Here is a 15,270-nt window from a genome sequence, read left to right on the forward strand (position 1 = left end):
TGTCCCTGCTCCCCAGCCCTGGGATGGGTCTGTCCCTGCTCCCCAGCTTGTTCAGCTGTTTTTCATCCTCGTTGGTGGTTTTGGAGGGGTTGAGCTCCCCCAGTGCCCCCCAGTGCTGTGCTGTGCTGTGGTTTCATGCTCTCCCCCATTCCCCAGGGCGCCTGAACTGGTGGGTGACGGTGGATCCCAGTTGCCAGCGGCTGCTGCCCCTGGCCACCACCGGCGACGGGAACTGCCTTCTCCACGCTGCCTCCCTGGGTAAGGCTGGGCTTAATCCACGGGGAAACAACCAACTGACCCCGGGGGCAGAGCCCAGGTGGGAGCAGGACTGAGCATCTCCCATCCATTCCCATGGGAAACGGGGATGCTGCTGCTCCTCCCGGCCACGGCGGGGTCAGTGCATGAGCAGTCGTGGGGCTCAGGCTCTATGAGAGCGGCATGGGTTGAAGGGAAGGGGCTGCCAGCAGCTTGTGTGCTCCTCACATCCCTCTCCCTGTCCGTCTGGCAAGTTTCCCCAGAATCCTGAAGGAAATGTGGGATAACGGAGCCACCCCTTCCCTCCTCCGGCACGTCCGCACGGGCCGCGGGATCTCAGCGGGTTGGAGGGTGTGATACCAACCCCTCCTGATCCTCCTCTCCATCCTTCCCCCTGCAGGAATGTGGGGCTTCCACGACCGGGATCTCATGCTGCGGAAATCCCTCTACACCCTGATGGACAAGGGAGCGGAGCGGGAGGCGCTGAGGCGGAGGTGGCGCTGGCAGCAGACGCAGCAGAACAAGGAGGTGGGAGCCCACTGAGCGTCGGTTTGGGCCCTCTTTGCCAAGGAGAAAGTCCTGGGAAAACACCCCCGTGGGTTTGGGAGGCGCTTTCCTGTCAGGTGTGGAATTTTGGGTGCCCCCGGTGAGCTGCGTCAAACTGAGAGGGGCTTGGGACGAGTGACAGGGCAGGGGAACGGGTTTAAATTAAAACAGGGCAAGTTTGGGGTAGTACTGGGGAGAAATTCTTCCCTGTGAGGGTGGTGAGGCCCTGGCACAGGTTGCCCAGGGAAGTGTTGGAGTGTTTCATCCCTGGAGTGTTCAAGGCTGGGTTGGACAGCACTTGGAGCAACCTGGACTAGGGGGAGGTGTCCCTGCTGTGAAGGGGATGAACTTTAATGTCCTTCCCAAGCTGCTGCCTTGAGGAAAGGTGGATTTCCTGAAGCCAACCCTTGAAGCAGGCTTTAGACATTTGTGCCATTGGACCAAACCAACATATCCTGTGGCTAAAGCCTGGTGGGATGGAGGTGCCCTCAGGGCTGTGCCACTTTCAGGGATGTGCTGCGGAACGCGTTGATTATTTTTGCATAAATCCGTAGAGAAAAGTTGTGCCGTGGGTATAAACCAGCGCTGGAGCGACTGGGGAGAGATTTCCTTGGAGGATTTTGGGTTCTCTTTGCCCTTTTTTTCAGTCTGGGCTGGTGTACACGGAGGAGGAGTGGCAGAAGGAGTGGAACGAGCTGATCAAGTTGGCGTCCAGCGAGCCCCGCGTGCACTACGGCACCAACGGCGGCGGCTGCGGCGGGTGCGTGAGTGCCCAGAGGCAACAACACGGCCAGGGGGAAAACAGGGAGTGTCCTCCCTCAGGGCACAGCTCAGGGTGGTGCCCCAGGGCACAGGACAGGGCTGGGAGGCCGTGTTGGGTCGGCTCGTGGGGGTTTTGGGGGTAAAAGGAAGGATCACGAGGAAACACGAGGCCCACAGAGCATCTGAGGAAAGGATTTCGGTGCTGCGCGGCCTCTTCTGTGGGGCAGCACATGGATTGAACAGGGAATGCATCTTTTCCTTGTGTTTCCTCATGTTGCTGGCTCCGAAATGAGGGAATAACCCAGAGCTGAGAGTTTCTGCCTCTCGCTCTGTTTCAAGGGCACTTAATTGCTGCAGCCGTCCTGGCAGCTCCTACCTGGGAGGCCCCTTAGATAAGGGACTCCCAGCAGTGCCAGGCAGCAGCTGGGCGTTTCCTGGGCACAAACCCTTGCCTTGGAGCAGGACATTTTAGGGATCCACATCTAAAACCCCAAATTAGCGCCGAGATCAACCTTTAGTGCTGTCGATCCACCTCTTCGTGGCTGCCTCTGAAACCTCCTCCTGGTGTTACAAAACGATGATTGAATATCCAGAGGGTGAAATTCTTCTTCCCCAAGGGTGGAGAGCTCAGAAGAGCCGGTGTATGAGAGCCTGGAGGAGTTCCACGTCTTTGTCCTGGCCCACGTGCTGAAGAGACCCATCGTGGTGGTGGCAGACACGATGCTGCGGGACTCGGGGGGCGAAGGTGAGACCTGCCCTCTCTTCCCAAAGCCTCTCTGACCTCTCAGAGTCCACGTTTCCTCTCAATCCCATGTTTTCACAAGGGCTCTTTACCCCCAAGGCCAGGTCTGGAGTCAGGAGCAGCACATGGGCCACGTTCACCTGCTACAGGTGAACCCCTGGAAGGGCCCAGGCCCAGCTCAGCTCCCACCCCTGTTTCTGCTGCTTTAAGAGCATCCCCAGGAGGATTTTTCTTTTTTTCTACCTCTTTTGCCCCCCACACACATGTAGAGATGGGAAATTCTGTTCCCTGCATGGTGGATTTTCCACCATCAGCTTCAGTTCCCTGTCAGAGAAGGTCAATCGTTTTCCATCACTCCGTGGGCAAAGTTTGTCTTGTGGGGGAGTGAAGAGGGGGGTTTTTCGTGGAAAATAGCAGTTCATTCTGCATTTTCCACCCTCCTGATGTAAAATAAATGTCTAGTTTGGGTTGTGGTTTTGTTTAGTGTCCCTTGAGATGATGGATAATTGCAGGTGAGACCTCGACTGAGGCAAACAGCACATTCTGGAGCATTTGTGGCACAAACAACTCTGAACTCTTGAACCTGTGATCAGAACTAACCGCCCTGGTTTCTTCCCAGCATTTGCCCCGATTCCCTTTGGAGGGATCTATCTGCCCCTGGAAGTCCCAGCCAACAAATGCCACCGGTCTCCATTGGTTCTGGCTTATGACCAAGCCCATTTTTCTGCCCTGGTCTCCATGGAGCAGAAGGAAAACACAAAGGATCAAGGTAGGGGATGAGATCCAGGTGAAAAAAGCACTGAAAGAGTCCTGTGGAGGAGGATTTGGGGGAGCTGGGGGGGAAAAGCTGGGCAGGACCCGGCAACATGCACCAGCAGCCCAGGAAACCAACAGTGTCCTGACCTTGGAGCTCTTCCAGTGCCTAAAGGGCCTCCAGGAGCTGAAGAGGGACTTGGGGCAAGGACATGGAGTGACTAGACAAGGGGCAATGGCTTCCCACTGACAAAGGGCAGGGTTGGATGGGATATTGGGAAGAAATTCCTCCCTGTGAGGGTGGGGAGGCCCTGGCACAGGTTGCCCAGAGAAGCTGTGGCTGCCCCTGGATCCCTGGAAGTGTCCAAGGCCAGGTTGGACAGGGATTGGAGCAACCTGGGCTAGTGGAAGGTGTCCCTGCCCGTGGCTGGGGGTGGGACTGGATGGGCTTTAAGGTCCTTCCACCCCAAACCTTTCCATGATGCTCTGACGATTCCATGATCCCAGGCACTGGCAGTCACTGGGATTTGCTGTGATGCTGCTCCCATCAGAAAGGTGGGCTGTGAGTGTGGGATATTTGTCCTTTTGGGCTGTAAACGTGGTGTTTCTGTCCCGGGGCAGCCGTGATCCCTCTGACGGACTCGGAGCACAAGCTGCTCCCGGTGCACTTCGCTGTGGATCCCGGGAAGGAGTGGCAGTGGGGGAAGGACGACAGTGACAACGTCAAGCTGGCCAGGTTGGTGATCCATAGGGAATCCAGGGTGGAGATCCATAGGGAATCTGGGTTGGTGATCCACAGAGCAGAGTGATCAGGGCTGGAGGGGTCAGCCCTGACCCCAGCTGGGATTTCTTGTGCTGGATGGAGGTTGGGCCTAGGGGATGACACTGCTCGTGGGGATGGAGCAGCTTTTCCTTCATTCTCCTTCACTTTGGTACGTTTTGGGTGGGGCTGTGACATCTCCTGAGCTTCCTTCCCACACGGTAAAGAGATGATGCTCCAGGTCCTGGAGCTCCAGGCTGGGTGTAGCAGTGGAGGATCTTCCATCATATTTCCACAAAAAAGGTGTATTTTGCCATTCCCCACCAAATCCCTGTGCCGTGGGCCCCTGGAGAGAGGAGGGTGGTGGCCACCAGACCCTGCCTGGCTTGGGTTGGACTTTGGGCAGGTCTCACCATGGTTTGGTCCCAGCAGTTGCTGTTGCTGAGGCGGAAGAAGCGTTTTAATTCCGACACTCGAGAATCTGATTTCTGCCTTTGGTGTTCTACTGAACAGTTTGGAAAGCTGCAAAAACACAGGGAATAATGTAAATACGGGGGGGACCCAGGTGGGAATTGGAAACTGGGCTCTAACTTGTGTTTCCCTCCCCACCCCGTGGTGACACCAGTGTGACGCTGTCGCTGGAGGCCAAGCTGCACCTGCTGCACAGCTACATGAATGTGAGGTGGATCACGTTGCCTTGTGACACGCAGGTAAAGGGACCAGGGGGATCTTCTTTACCTGTGAATTATTTAACCCTCCTCTCCGCAGGGCAGCCGGTGTGGGGCCTCACCTGGGGGGCTCTGCCCGCCGGATTTGCAGCTGGTTCTGCTCTGAGCGGGGAAGTGACTCGGTTTGGTGGGTGTGCACCTCTTTCTCAGAGCTTTCCATGCCCCTTTTCACTCTTCACACCACCCAGAAGCCCCTGTGCCCCTCAGGGCAGGGAAGGGGATGCTCTGTGCTCCAAACAAACAGGAGCTGTTGGTTTACACCCACCTCGAGACTGGGACCAAGTATCTTCCCCCCTCTTCACTGGCTTTGCCCTTGAAACCTCGAGCCAGTGGAGATATTACAGAACCCCAGAATAGAGTCACCAAATCATAGAATAAAATCATAAAGTCCCAGAATATCCCAGGTTGGAAGGGTGCCACGGGGACATCTGTGGGCGTGCAGGGCAGCATCGCTCGGTGTCTGAACATCATCCCCTCCGTGCTCCAAGCAACATCACCTCCTCTACTTGACCTTCCGCGTGAAAATCCTTACCCAAGGCATTCCTAGGGTTTGATATTTGGCTTTCCTTCTTCCCCAGGCACCTCTGGCCCAGCCGGAATCCCCCACGGCCTCCGCGGGGGACGACGCTCGTTCGGCGGCAGAGTCGGGCGAGTCGGACAAGGAGTCGGTGTGCAGCAGCTCCGCCAGCAACGGGGGCGTGAGGGCAGGCAAGGACAGGGAGAAACCAAAGAAAGAGCGGGAAAAGGAGAAGGAAAAGGATAAGAAACGGGCAGACTCGGTGGCCAACAAGCTGGGAAGCTTCGGCAAGACTCTGGGCAGCAAGCTAAAAAAGAACATGGGGGGCTTGATGCACGGCAAGGCCGTGAAGGGCGGCCTGAGCAACGGGCAGGGGGACACCCTGGAGAAGAAGAAGAAAGGGTCCCTGAAGGCACGGAAAGGCAGCAAAGAGGAGTGTTCCCCGGGAGACTTGGCAGCTCCCGTGGAGAAGGCGTGCCCGGGGAAAGCGGCCCCGGAGAAGGCGCCGGATCCCTCCAAGTACAGCAGCGACGTGCGGCTGAGCCTGAGCATCCTGCGCGCGGCCATGCAGGGCGAGCGCAAGTTCATCTTCGCCGGCCACCTCAAGACCAGCACCCGGCACCAGTTCCAGGAGGAGATGATCCAGAGGTACCTCCTGGACGCCGAGGAGCGCTTCCTGGCCGAGCAGAGGCAGAAGGAGGCGGAGAAGAAGGCGCTGGGCAGCGCTGCCCCGGCCAAGAAGCCGGAGGGGGAGGCGGGCGCCAACCGGGGCGAGGAGGCGATGCCAGGCCCCGTGTTCCCCCAGCTGCCCCCCGCCTACCCCTCCCAGCCCCTGGAGCCGGCCCTGGGCGCTAAAATAGCCGCTTTTCCCCCGGGCTATTCCGGCGTTTTCACCTTCCCCAGGCCCTCCGTGGGCAGCGCGGAGGGGCCGCACCCCCCCGGGTGCCCCGAGGGCCGGAGGCAGCTGGCGGGGGGGCCCTGCGGGAGCCTCCCCCCCTACGCCACCCTGCCCCGGCACCACCAGGCCCGGCCCGGCCCCCCTGGCCCTGCCCACCCGGGCAGGTTCTCCCCCACGGACATGGACATCCAGCCCCCCTTCCCGCCGGAGTGCGAGGGCTCCAACTGCCTCCCCCCACACAGCAACGGCTGCCGGGAATTCCTGGAGCAGGACAAGGGGGGAACGGCGGATAAAACGAGGGGCCGAGCCCTCTACAACATCCAGCAGACCAAGTGCAAACAGCCCAACTGCAGCTTTTATGGACACCCGGAGACTGGGAATTTCTGTTCCTGCTGTTACAAGGAGGAGCTGCGGCGCCGGGAGCGGGAGGCGCTGGTGCACAGGTTCTGACGCTCCCCCCCCACCCCCCGTGCGGATCTGGGACCCCTGGAACACGGGGAATGCAATAATATAGATCCATTATGGTTTTATACACCCCCCCGCTCCCCTTCCCGGGAGCGGGCGATCGTGGGATTGGGCTGGTGGGATGGAGGGGGCTGCAGGAGGGAGAGGGCAGGGGAAAACCAGCCCTCGCTTTCCCGGAGCCCCTGCGAGGGAGGAGGAGGATTCCCAGGGATGGCCTGGGACGGCGGGGGCTGCTCGGGTCGGAGCACAGGGTGAGGGGGGAGAATTCCTCAAAAACTCAATAAACCAGACCAAAGCTTTGGGAGCTGGGGGGGGAATGAGGGGGGGGCAGCCCCCGCCGGGTCCTTCCCGTCGCCCCCGACCGCCCGGGACGGAGCGAAAACGCCCCGGTTGGAGCGTCACAAACCTTTTAATGGAGTTTTTTAACACTGGTTTTATTCTGTATTTCTTCTTGCTGGTACTGAGCGACGGTCGGAGTTGGACACTGGTGGGGTGGGGTGGGTCGGACTCCCCCTGCCCGGCCCCGGGATGGCTCCGAGCGCTGGGAGGGCGGGCTCGGGCTCTGCCCCTCCGTGGGCTCTGCTCTCCCCCACGGGCTCTTCCCCCGCCCCTGACGGGCTCAGCTCTGGTTTTAAAACGCTCTTTTTAAACACTTCCTGGGGCAGGGGGAGCTCCCAGCGCTCCAGGGGTTGGAGCTTTATTTTTTCCGTGTGGAAGCCCCAACCCGCGGGAGAACCGAAGGTCGGAGTCTCCTGGCAGGAATTCCCGCCGGCGTGGGGCAGATCCCCCCAGGGCAGGAGGGGATCAATCCGGGGGGGTCGCATAACTCCGTACTTGAGCACAGCTACTCTGTACTACCTCTGATCCCGATTAACTCGGCTCCGTTGTGCTGAGCCACCAACTGACCTTTAGGCTGCGGAATTAATCCATATTTTTGATAACAGGGCTAAAAAGCGGAACAATAAGGTAAAATCCTCCCGTGACTAATGTCCCACGGCATTCCCAGCCCCATCCCGGCCCCCCCCTCACCCCCCTGCCAGCTCCCAGGGTGGGATTCACTTTAGCACTGCGATGTTTGCACAGAATTCCTTGGGTTTTTTGGTAACTGCAGCTCCCAAACCGGCCCCAAGTCCTGCACAGAGCGAGGTGCAGCGTTTCCCATCACATGGAAATAAAACAGGAGTTCTACCCGTCAGCCCGAGCTTTACAACATTCCCTTGTTTTTATTTTGGGGTTTGTTTTTCCAGAAGGCACCAAACTATGCAACCCCTTCTCCCGAGCTGCTCCTGCCTGTGGCCCTTCCTGGGAGAAGGGATAGGGGATGGGCTGGAGGAGCTGGAAGGGTGCTGAGCTCGAGGCTCACCTGACACCTTATGCTCGGCCCTACAAATGTTAACTTAGACCTAAAACCCCCCCGAATTAAGGCCTTTCCTACACCTAAACCCCCCAGATTAAGGCCTTTCCGAGTGGCATCCCAACACTTTGAATCCACCCAACAACCCTCCTTTGCCCACGAATTTTCAAATCCAAATTTCAAATGCCCCGGGGATGGTTTGACTCCAGTTTTAAGTCGTTTCCCCTGGTTTTATGAAATCCCCGAGCGTGGCTGAAGCTGCGGGATGCAGTCGGAGCTCCCGGGGGTCACTCCCTGGCTCCTCTGGCCTCGGAATAAATGCCAGAGAGTGCAGTTTTTCCCTCAAACTGCAGGAATTCCGATGGACTTTACCCCCAGGGCAGGGATGTGCCACAGGCTCTGCCCCTGCTTGGTTCACCCTGGATTTTGAGCCGAGATGGTTTAAAACCAAACCAAACCTTCAACTATTGTGTGGGCACCTGGGTTTAAGTTCCAGTTTCCCACATTCATTTTTCCCAAAATCAGAGCAGCAGCTTTATTTTGGGGTTGGGAATATCCTCCAGCTGTGCCAGGAGCTGCAGGAGCAGGGGTCCCCCAGGGCACAGGGGGGAAGGCGGGAGGTGACACTTCGCTGGTTCCTCAGGTTTTGGGAGAATTTCTCTGCAATTTGGTTAAATCCATCCCGATGGATGCTGGCTTTGGGTGGGGGTGGGAAGCGCCCGGACCCGCTCGCTGCTTTATTGGGTTTGGGGGGGAGGGAGAGAGAGGGAAAATGCAGAAAACCTGGAGGAAAAGCACCAAACCTGCCCCGGGGAGGGATTTTTCCACGGGGATGGGGACAGGGAGGCTGCAATGTGACCCCAAGGTCAAACTAAGTGCACTTACTGGTGTGGTTGGCATTCAAATCGCTGCCATCGGATCCTGGTGGAAGAAAACTTTGTCTTTCAGGGTGTGTAAAACCCGTTCTTGGGATTTTCTTTGATTTTATTAAATGAGATTCACCTTCGCCGCTCCCCGGCCCCCTCGGCAGGGGAGGTCGGGGCAGCTTTGGGTCTCACTAACGCCGAGTGACCTGAATTAATTCTGCAGTGGTTTATTCACAAAAAAAAAAACAACAACAAAAAACCAACCTTTTTTTTATTATTATTATTATTATTAATTCCGTATTAATTGGTGATATTTGGCCTCCTGGTGAGCAGGGCTGGAGCGGCGCGGTCGGGCTGTACCTGCGGCCTCGTTGTGCTGCCACGGACTCACTGACAATAAAAACCTTCAGCTGATGCACCCGGGCAGTGCTGAGGCTCCTTCCTCCCCTCACCCCTCCTGGGGACCCCAATTCCCTCCTGGGGCTGCTCCTCATCCCCTTCTCCATCCCCAAAACAGCTGATGCACCTGGGCAGCGCTGAGGCTCCTTCCTCCCCTCACGCTGGGGGTCCCCAATTCCCTCCCTGGGGCTGTTCCTCATCCCCTCCTCCATCCAATTATTGGGATTTTGGGCTTTTTTTTTGTCCACTGAGGAGCACAGTGTCCTCTCTCCTGGGGAGCGGGTAAGTTCCCCTTCTATTTCCTTCTGTTCCATTTATTCTGTGATTCCATTTCTGTACCAATTCTGGGCTTTGATTTTAAAAAGAACCCCGTAACCACCCCTCCCTCCCGTTTCTGTCTGTCCTCACTGATCGTGGAGCCTTTTCCCCAACTGCATCCCAAGGAGAAACCCGAGGGATGCTCCGGTTCTTGACCCCAGCCTCAGGATAAAACTCAGGGATAAAATCCAGCTGCCTCCCAACATGGGCTGTTCAAACACTGAAGCTTTAAATGGGTTCAGAAAGAGGAAAACGGGGCTTGGGGGTGGTTGGAGATGGACCGCGGGAGGTGGGACCCTGGGCACGGCTTCCTGTGGGATTTCTGTGCACTGGGATTTTCTCTCCCAGCTCCTGGTGTTTTCCCTTCCTCCCGGTGTCGCCAGTGGCCGCTCCGTGCCCGGTGCCACGTCTGTGCAGGACGATTTTCCTCCAGGATTTTTTCTGCTGGGGCGGCCCGGGCTGACCCCGCGCTGGCAGTGGAGCAGCTCCCGGCTCAAAGCCTCCAGGAAATTCCTCTCATCTGCCAGGTGCCGGAGCTAAAATCCCATCCAAGCCCCCGGGGATCCTCTGCCAGGTGATTCTCCTGCAGGAGGAAAACTGGGGCACACGAGCTGCAGCCCCCGAGGCTGGGGCTGCCCCAAAAATCTGGGGGGAAATACACCAAAAATGGGATTTGGAGCTCCAAATGTGCTCCGGTGGGTTTTCCACAAGCCCGGGTTGTGTCAGGATTTATATCCCCGTGTGCTGGTGCTGCTGCCTTGGCTCCCTTGGGGTTTGGGGGGCCCGGGGGTCTCGTGGCACTTAGGGGGTGGCACAAGTGGCCCCAGGGCCACCATCCACCTGCCGCCGGGTGCGGGGTCAGAGCCCCGGGGGTCGGCGAGGCGGGGGCCCGGCTCGGGAGCCGCTGTTCCAGCTAGGAGGAGAAGGCTCCGTGCTTGGGCCGTGAGTCACCGCGCTCCGCCCGGCCCCGGGAGAGGCCCCGGGGCCCCCCCGAGACGCTGCGGGGACGGGACGGGGTTTGGGGGTTCCCCTGCCCGGGGCAGCGCTTATGGGGGGCCGGGGCTTGGGGACCCCAGGACCGCCCGTCCCTGGCGGGGTCCCCGGGGCTGCGGGGACCCCAGAACGGCCCATCCCGGGACGGGGTCCCCAGGGCTGTACCCCTCCACCGTCCGCCTGGGCTCTCCCCGCTTTCCCCCCGCCGGGACCGGGCGCTGGGATGGCGGGGGCGGGATGCCGGGAGCGGAAGGGTCGGGATGTCGGGATGCGTGGAATCCCGAGCCCCGGGGGGGGGCGGGATGCCGGGGCAGGGATGCCGGGGGAGGGCGGGATGCCGGGGTGAGGGGCGGGATGCCGGGGCCGGGCCGGGCGCTCCGGGCTCCCTCCCGGCCGCTCCGGCCCCGCCACTCCGGGCCCGCCCGGCCAAAGTCCCTGCGCCATGAACGGGGCCCCGGGCGGGCGCCGCCCGGTCTTCCCCGGGCTCCCAGGTAGGGCCGGGGCCGGGGCCGGGGGGTCCGGGGGTCCCAGTGGGGTTCGGGGGGCTCGGGGCCCTCGGAGCCCCGGACCCAGTGCCGGTCCCCGCAGGGGAGCGGGTGCTGGAGGAGGCGGCGGGCGCCCGGCAGCGCTGCGGGGACGGCGGCGGCTCCGTCCCGGGAACGCTGCTCTGCACCAACCGCCGCCTCGCCTTCCTGCCCGGCCAGGTGCGACGGGAACGCCGGGAATACCGGGAACGGGACCGCGGGGCCCCGCGCCACCCCACCGGCAGCCCGACCCCATCCCACCGCATCCCTGTCCCATCCCGACCCCATCCCACCGCACCCCGACCGTCAGGCCGCCCCTTCCCACCCCATCCCCGACCCCCATCCCAGCTTCACTCCAAACCCATCCTGCCCCCCATCCCGCCCCCCATCCCGGTTGCACCTACACCCCCTGCCAGCTCCACCTCAGTCCCATTCCAGCTCCATCCCAACCCCATCCCAGCTCCGTCGCGGCCCCATCCCAACCCCATCCCAGCCCACCCCGGCCGATCGACCGCGGAACCGCCGTGTTCGCCCTGGGAGCTCCTCGCAGCAGGACGGTGTGGGGGACAAGGAACAAGGAATGAGGGACACGGGACAGCCGTAGGGCCCCGATCCATCCCCACCACCCTTCCTGGGATCGGGGGGGACACTCCGGGGCAGCTTCCAGCCCTCCCTGCTCTCCCACAGGCCCCCGGCTCCCACAGCCTCCTCCGCTCCGAGGACGAGGTGGCCCTGCCCTGCATCCGTGAGCTGGTGGCAGGTAACAGGACACCGCGGGGCACGTGTGATGAGCTGGGCAGGTCTCGGCTCTCAGCCCTGTGTGATGAGCTGGGCGGGTCTCAGCTCTCAGCCCTGTGTGATGAGCTGGGCAGGTCTCAGCTGGCCCTCACAGCCTCCCCCTCCCCGTGTTCCCCCAGCCAGCAGCTTCTCCAAGCCCAAGGTGCTCACGGCCACCTCCACTCTCAAGTTCATCCCCGAGGAACTCGCCGTGTTCTGCCGGGATTTCCGCCTGCTCCGCTTCTACTTCCCCGAGAACGGGTTGGCTCTGCAGGCGTTCCGGGTGAGCTGGGGAGGGGGGAGTGCAGAAGTGTTGGACCCTCACTCTGGGTTCGGGGGGGGCTTGGGGGGCTCACACCCCACCCCGGCTGCCCTCGCAGGTGGCCAATGCCATCGCCCAGGCACGGGAAGCAGCCGCGCGGCCGGGGGACACCATTGAGGGACACGATGGCTGGTCCTGCCCTGCCGAGACCCCCCCGGAGGAAGAGGAGGATGATGAGGAGGGCGATGAGGAGGAGGAAGGCCTGGGTCCCACGCTGCTCTTTGAGAGCCTGCGGGACTGGGAGAAGGAGCTGGAGCGTCTGGGTGCCGTGGGCTGGAGGGTGAGCGCCGTCAACGAGCGCTTCGACATGGCCCCCAGGTATGACCCTGCCGGGCACGGGGGTCCCTGGGCCCCCCAACACTCAGGGGGGTGTCACAGCATGGCCCTCCCAACCCCCCCAGAGGGATCAGCCACGTAGGGCTGTGGGGAAACCCTCCCTCCGTCTGCCCCTGTGGTTTGGGGAAAACACCCCCTGAGCCACTGGAAATGGCATCCGTGGTTTGGGGGGACCCCACCCTGTGCCCCCCTGCCCGCAGCCTCCCCCGGTACCTGTGGGTGCCCAGTGGGCTCCTGGACCACGACCTCAAGCGAACCTTCGGCCACTTCCAGGAGCGCCGGGTGCCCGTGAGTGCCCAGGGGGGCCGTGGGGGGGTGGGCAGGGGGCCTGGGAGGTGATGTTGGGGGGGGTCACCCTGTTTGTCCCACAGCGCCTGTGCTGGCACCACCCGGGCGGGGGGGACCTGCTGAGAGCCGCCGGCTTCCACCCGGCCTCGGAGCCGGGCAGTGAGGACGTGAGGTGGGTTCCAGGGGGTCTGGGGGGGGTGGCTGGGGGTGTCACCCCGGCCTGGCCCCACCTGAGGGTCCCTGTGCCCCCCAGGTGCCTGGAGATGCTGCTGCTGGGGGGCCGTGGGCCCTGTGTTCTGGCCGACACGGCCGAGCTGCCCTCGCCCGCCGACATCCAGCTCGCCCACCTCAAGCTGCGGGCGCTCTGCCTGCCCGGTGAGCGGCACGGGGGGGGCCCCCGGGGACCCCCACACCCACCAGGGGGAAGGGGGGACTGGGAGACCCTGCTGACCCCTCATCCTGTGGGATCCAGGCGCGGTGGTGGAGGAGAAGTGGCTCTCGGCCCTGGAGGGGACGCGCTGGCTGGACCACGTCCGGTGAGTGGGTGACAAGGAGGGGCTCTTCGGGGTGCAGGGGGGTATTTTGGGGTGTAGGGGGGATATTCCCCTAGAACCCCACTCCCCACAGTGGGATGTCCCCCTCCAGGGGGCTGTGGGGCAATTGGGGGTACTGTAGTGTGTGCGTGAGCCCCCCAGGGTGGGCTGCAGCCCCCCCGGGCAGGTGACTGTGGCATTTTAGGGTGCCCTGACCTCCCCCTTTTGCCGCCCAGCACCTGCCTGAGGAAAGCCGTGGAGGTGGTATCGCTGCTGGCGGGGAAACGCTGCTCCGTGGTCCTGCAAGGTGGGGGCAACGAGAGGGGGGTGCAAGGGGATGGAAAGGGGACCCCCCCTCACCACCTCACCCCCCAGAGCCCTCGGACCGGGACCTGAACTGCCTGCTGGCCTCGCTGGTGCAGCTCCTGGGGGACCCCCACGCCCGCTCCTTGCCCGGCTTCCAGAGCCTGGTGCAGCGGGAGTGGGTGGCAGCCGGACACCCCTTCCCGCGCCGCCTGGGGCTGCTCCGCAGGGACACCCCCCGCGAGGAGGTGAGACCCCCATCCCTGTCCCCACGGGGTGCCAGGAGCCAGGACCCCCCTCGGGAGGAGGTGAGATCCCCTCATTCCCGTCCCCATGGGGTGACAAGAGCCAGGACCCCCCTTGGTTAGGACGAGGTGAGACCACCCCCCATCCCCATCCCTATGGGGTGACAGGAGCCATGACCCCCCTCGGGAGGAGGTGAGATCCCCATCCCCATGGGGTGACAGGAGTGTCCCCCCCGCAGGCCCCCGTGTTCCTGCTGTTCCTGGACTGCACGTGGCAGCTCCTGCGGCAATTCCCGGCGGATTTCGGCTTCACCGAGGCGTTTCTCCTGGCGCTCCACGACAGCAGCTTCAGCCCCTACTTCAGCACCTTCCGCTTCAGCTGCCAGCGGCAGCAGGGCCACGGCAGCCCGGTGAGGGGGCCAGGGGGCACTCCCGCATCCCAAACCGGGCAGGGACACCCCCAAAACCTCCCGTTTCACCCCTTCTCCTCCCCGGCACCTCGGTGTCCCCATCCCAAACTGGGCACTGAACCCCCCCTCCCATCTCTCCCCACAGCCCCGGCCCCGCAGCCAGACCTACCGCCCGGTGGGTGGTTGGCAGGACCCCTCGGGGGGGCCCGGGGGGCGCAGGGGGGGCCCCTCCGCCTGCCCCTTCCCCCCGGTCTGGGCCTGGGGGCTGCGTTACAGCTGGGAGCAGCGGGAGCGATTCCGGAACCCCGCGGGACCCTCGGCCCCCGCCGAGCCCCTGACCCCGGATGGGGTGAGTGAGGCTGGGCTGGGGGGTCTGCACCCCTTGTTTGACCCCCATTTTCCCATCCAGCTGGCTTTTCCCTCCATTTATTCACTAATCCCTATTTGCCCCCCCTCCATTTTTTCCCTTCCCAATGGATTCTCCCCCTTTTTTCCTTAATCCATATTTCCTCCTGTTTTCCCTTCCCTCCCTGCTGATTTCCCCTCTCCTTTTTTTTCCCCTAATCCCTATTGCCCACCATTCCTTCCCCCCTGCTGGATTTCCCCCCATTTTCCCTAATCCCTGTTTTCCCCCCTTTCCCAGCCTGGAGCCCCCTGCCCCTGGCAGGGGGCCGGGCCCGTGCTGGCGCTTGCCAAGGGCTCGTTGTGCCCCCACCCCCTGCCCTGGTGGAGCGGTCGCCCCCCCCCCGCGCCCCCCACAGCGGGACCCCCCTCCGGAGAGCCAGGGGGCACGGGGGGGCACCTCGGGGGGCTCCCGGCCCCCCCCGGGGCTGCTCCTGCCCTGCACGGCCGGACCCTGCGTCCGGCTCTGGCACCGCTGCTACCTCAGGGGGCTGCCCCAGGAACAGGTACTGGGATGGTGGAACTGGGGGAGTCCTGCTTCGGATGGAGGGATGGATGGAGGGATGGTCAGGGGGACCCCATGTCCTGCCCCATCCATGTCCCTGTCCCATGTCCCTGTCCACATGTGCCTGTCCTCATGTCCCTGTCCCGTGTCCCTGTCCCATTCCCATGTCCCTGTCCCATTCCCATGTCCCTGTTCCATTCCCATGTCCCTGTCCCATTCCCATGTCCCATTCCCATGTCCCTGTCCTGTGTCCCTGTCCCATTCCCACA

The 15,270-nt window shown here is 62.2% G+C and overlaps 2 protein-coding genes across 2 annotated transcripts in view; both read left to right on the plus strand.

The window, feature by feature from the left end:
* Nucleotides 1–9,060, plus strand: part of OTUD7B (OTU deubiquitinase 7B) — a 14,852-nt gene extending 5,792 nt beyond the window's left edge. The window contains exons 4-11 of the mRNA XM_027702809.1: nucleotides 157–258; nucleotides 656–783; nucleotides 1,449–1,561; nucleotides 2,181–2,308; nucleotides 2,925–3,074; nucleotides 3,680–3,794; nucleotides 4,444–4,528; nucleotides 5,125–9,060. Coding sequence (XP_027558610.1) covers nucleotides 157–258; nucleotides 656–783; nucleotides 1,449–1,561; nucleotides 2,181–2,308; nucleotides 2,925–3,074; nucleotides 3,680–3,794; nucleotides 4,444–4,528; nucleotides 5,125–6,411 — 2,108 coding nt within the window. The 3' untranslated portion in view covers nucleotides 6,412–9,060. The remainder of the gene's footprint in view (nucleotides 1–156; nucleotides 259–655; nucleotides 784–1,448; nucleotides 1,562–2,180; nucleotides 2,309–2,924; nucleotides 3,075–3,679; nucleotides 3,795–4,443; nucleotides 4,529–5,124) is intronic.
* A 1,738-nt stretch (nucleotides 9,061–10,798) lies between these two features.
* The window catches only part of MTMR11 (myotubularin related protein 11), a 4,839-nt gene continuing 367 nt past the window's right edge, over nucleotides 10,799–15,270 (plus strand). Inside the window, 15 exon segments of the mRNA XM_027702836.1 lie at nucleotides 10,799–10,847; nucleotides 10,945–11,060; nucleotides 11,568–11,640; nucleotides 11,798–11,940; nucleotides 12,038–12,297; nucleotides 12,516–12,603; nucleotides 12,687–12,775; nucleotides 12,857–12,978; nucleotides 13,076–13,139; nucleotides 13,373–13,443; nucleotides 13,512–13,687; nucleotides 13,924–14,094; nucleotides 14,240–14,443; nucleotides 14,738–14,833; nucleotides 14,835–15,002. Coding sequence (XP_027558637.1) covers nucleotides 10,799–10,847; nucleotides 10,945–11,060; nucleotides 11,568–11,640; nucleotides 11,798–11,940; nucleotides 12,038–12,297; nucleotides 12,516–12,603; nucleotides 12,687–12,775; nucleotides 12,857–12,978; nucleotides 13,076–13,139; nucleotides 13,373–13,443; nucleotides 13,512–13,687; nucleotides 13,924–14,094; nucleotides 14,240–14,443; nucleotides 14,738–14,833; nucleotides 14,835–15,002 — 1,890 coding nt within the window.

This window comes from Neopelma chrysocephalum, unplaced genomic scaffold, assembly GCF_003984885.1.
Source record: "Neopelma chrysocephalum unplaced genomic scaffold, ASM398488v2 Primary Assembly neopelma1_197, whole genome shotgun sequence".
Lineage (NCBI taxonomy): Eukaryota > Metazoa > Chordata > Aves > Passeriformes > Pipridae > Neopelma > Neopelma chrysocephalum.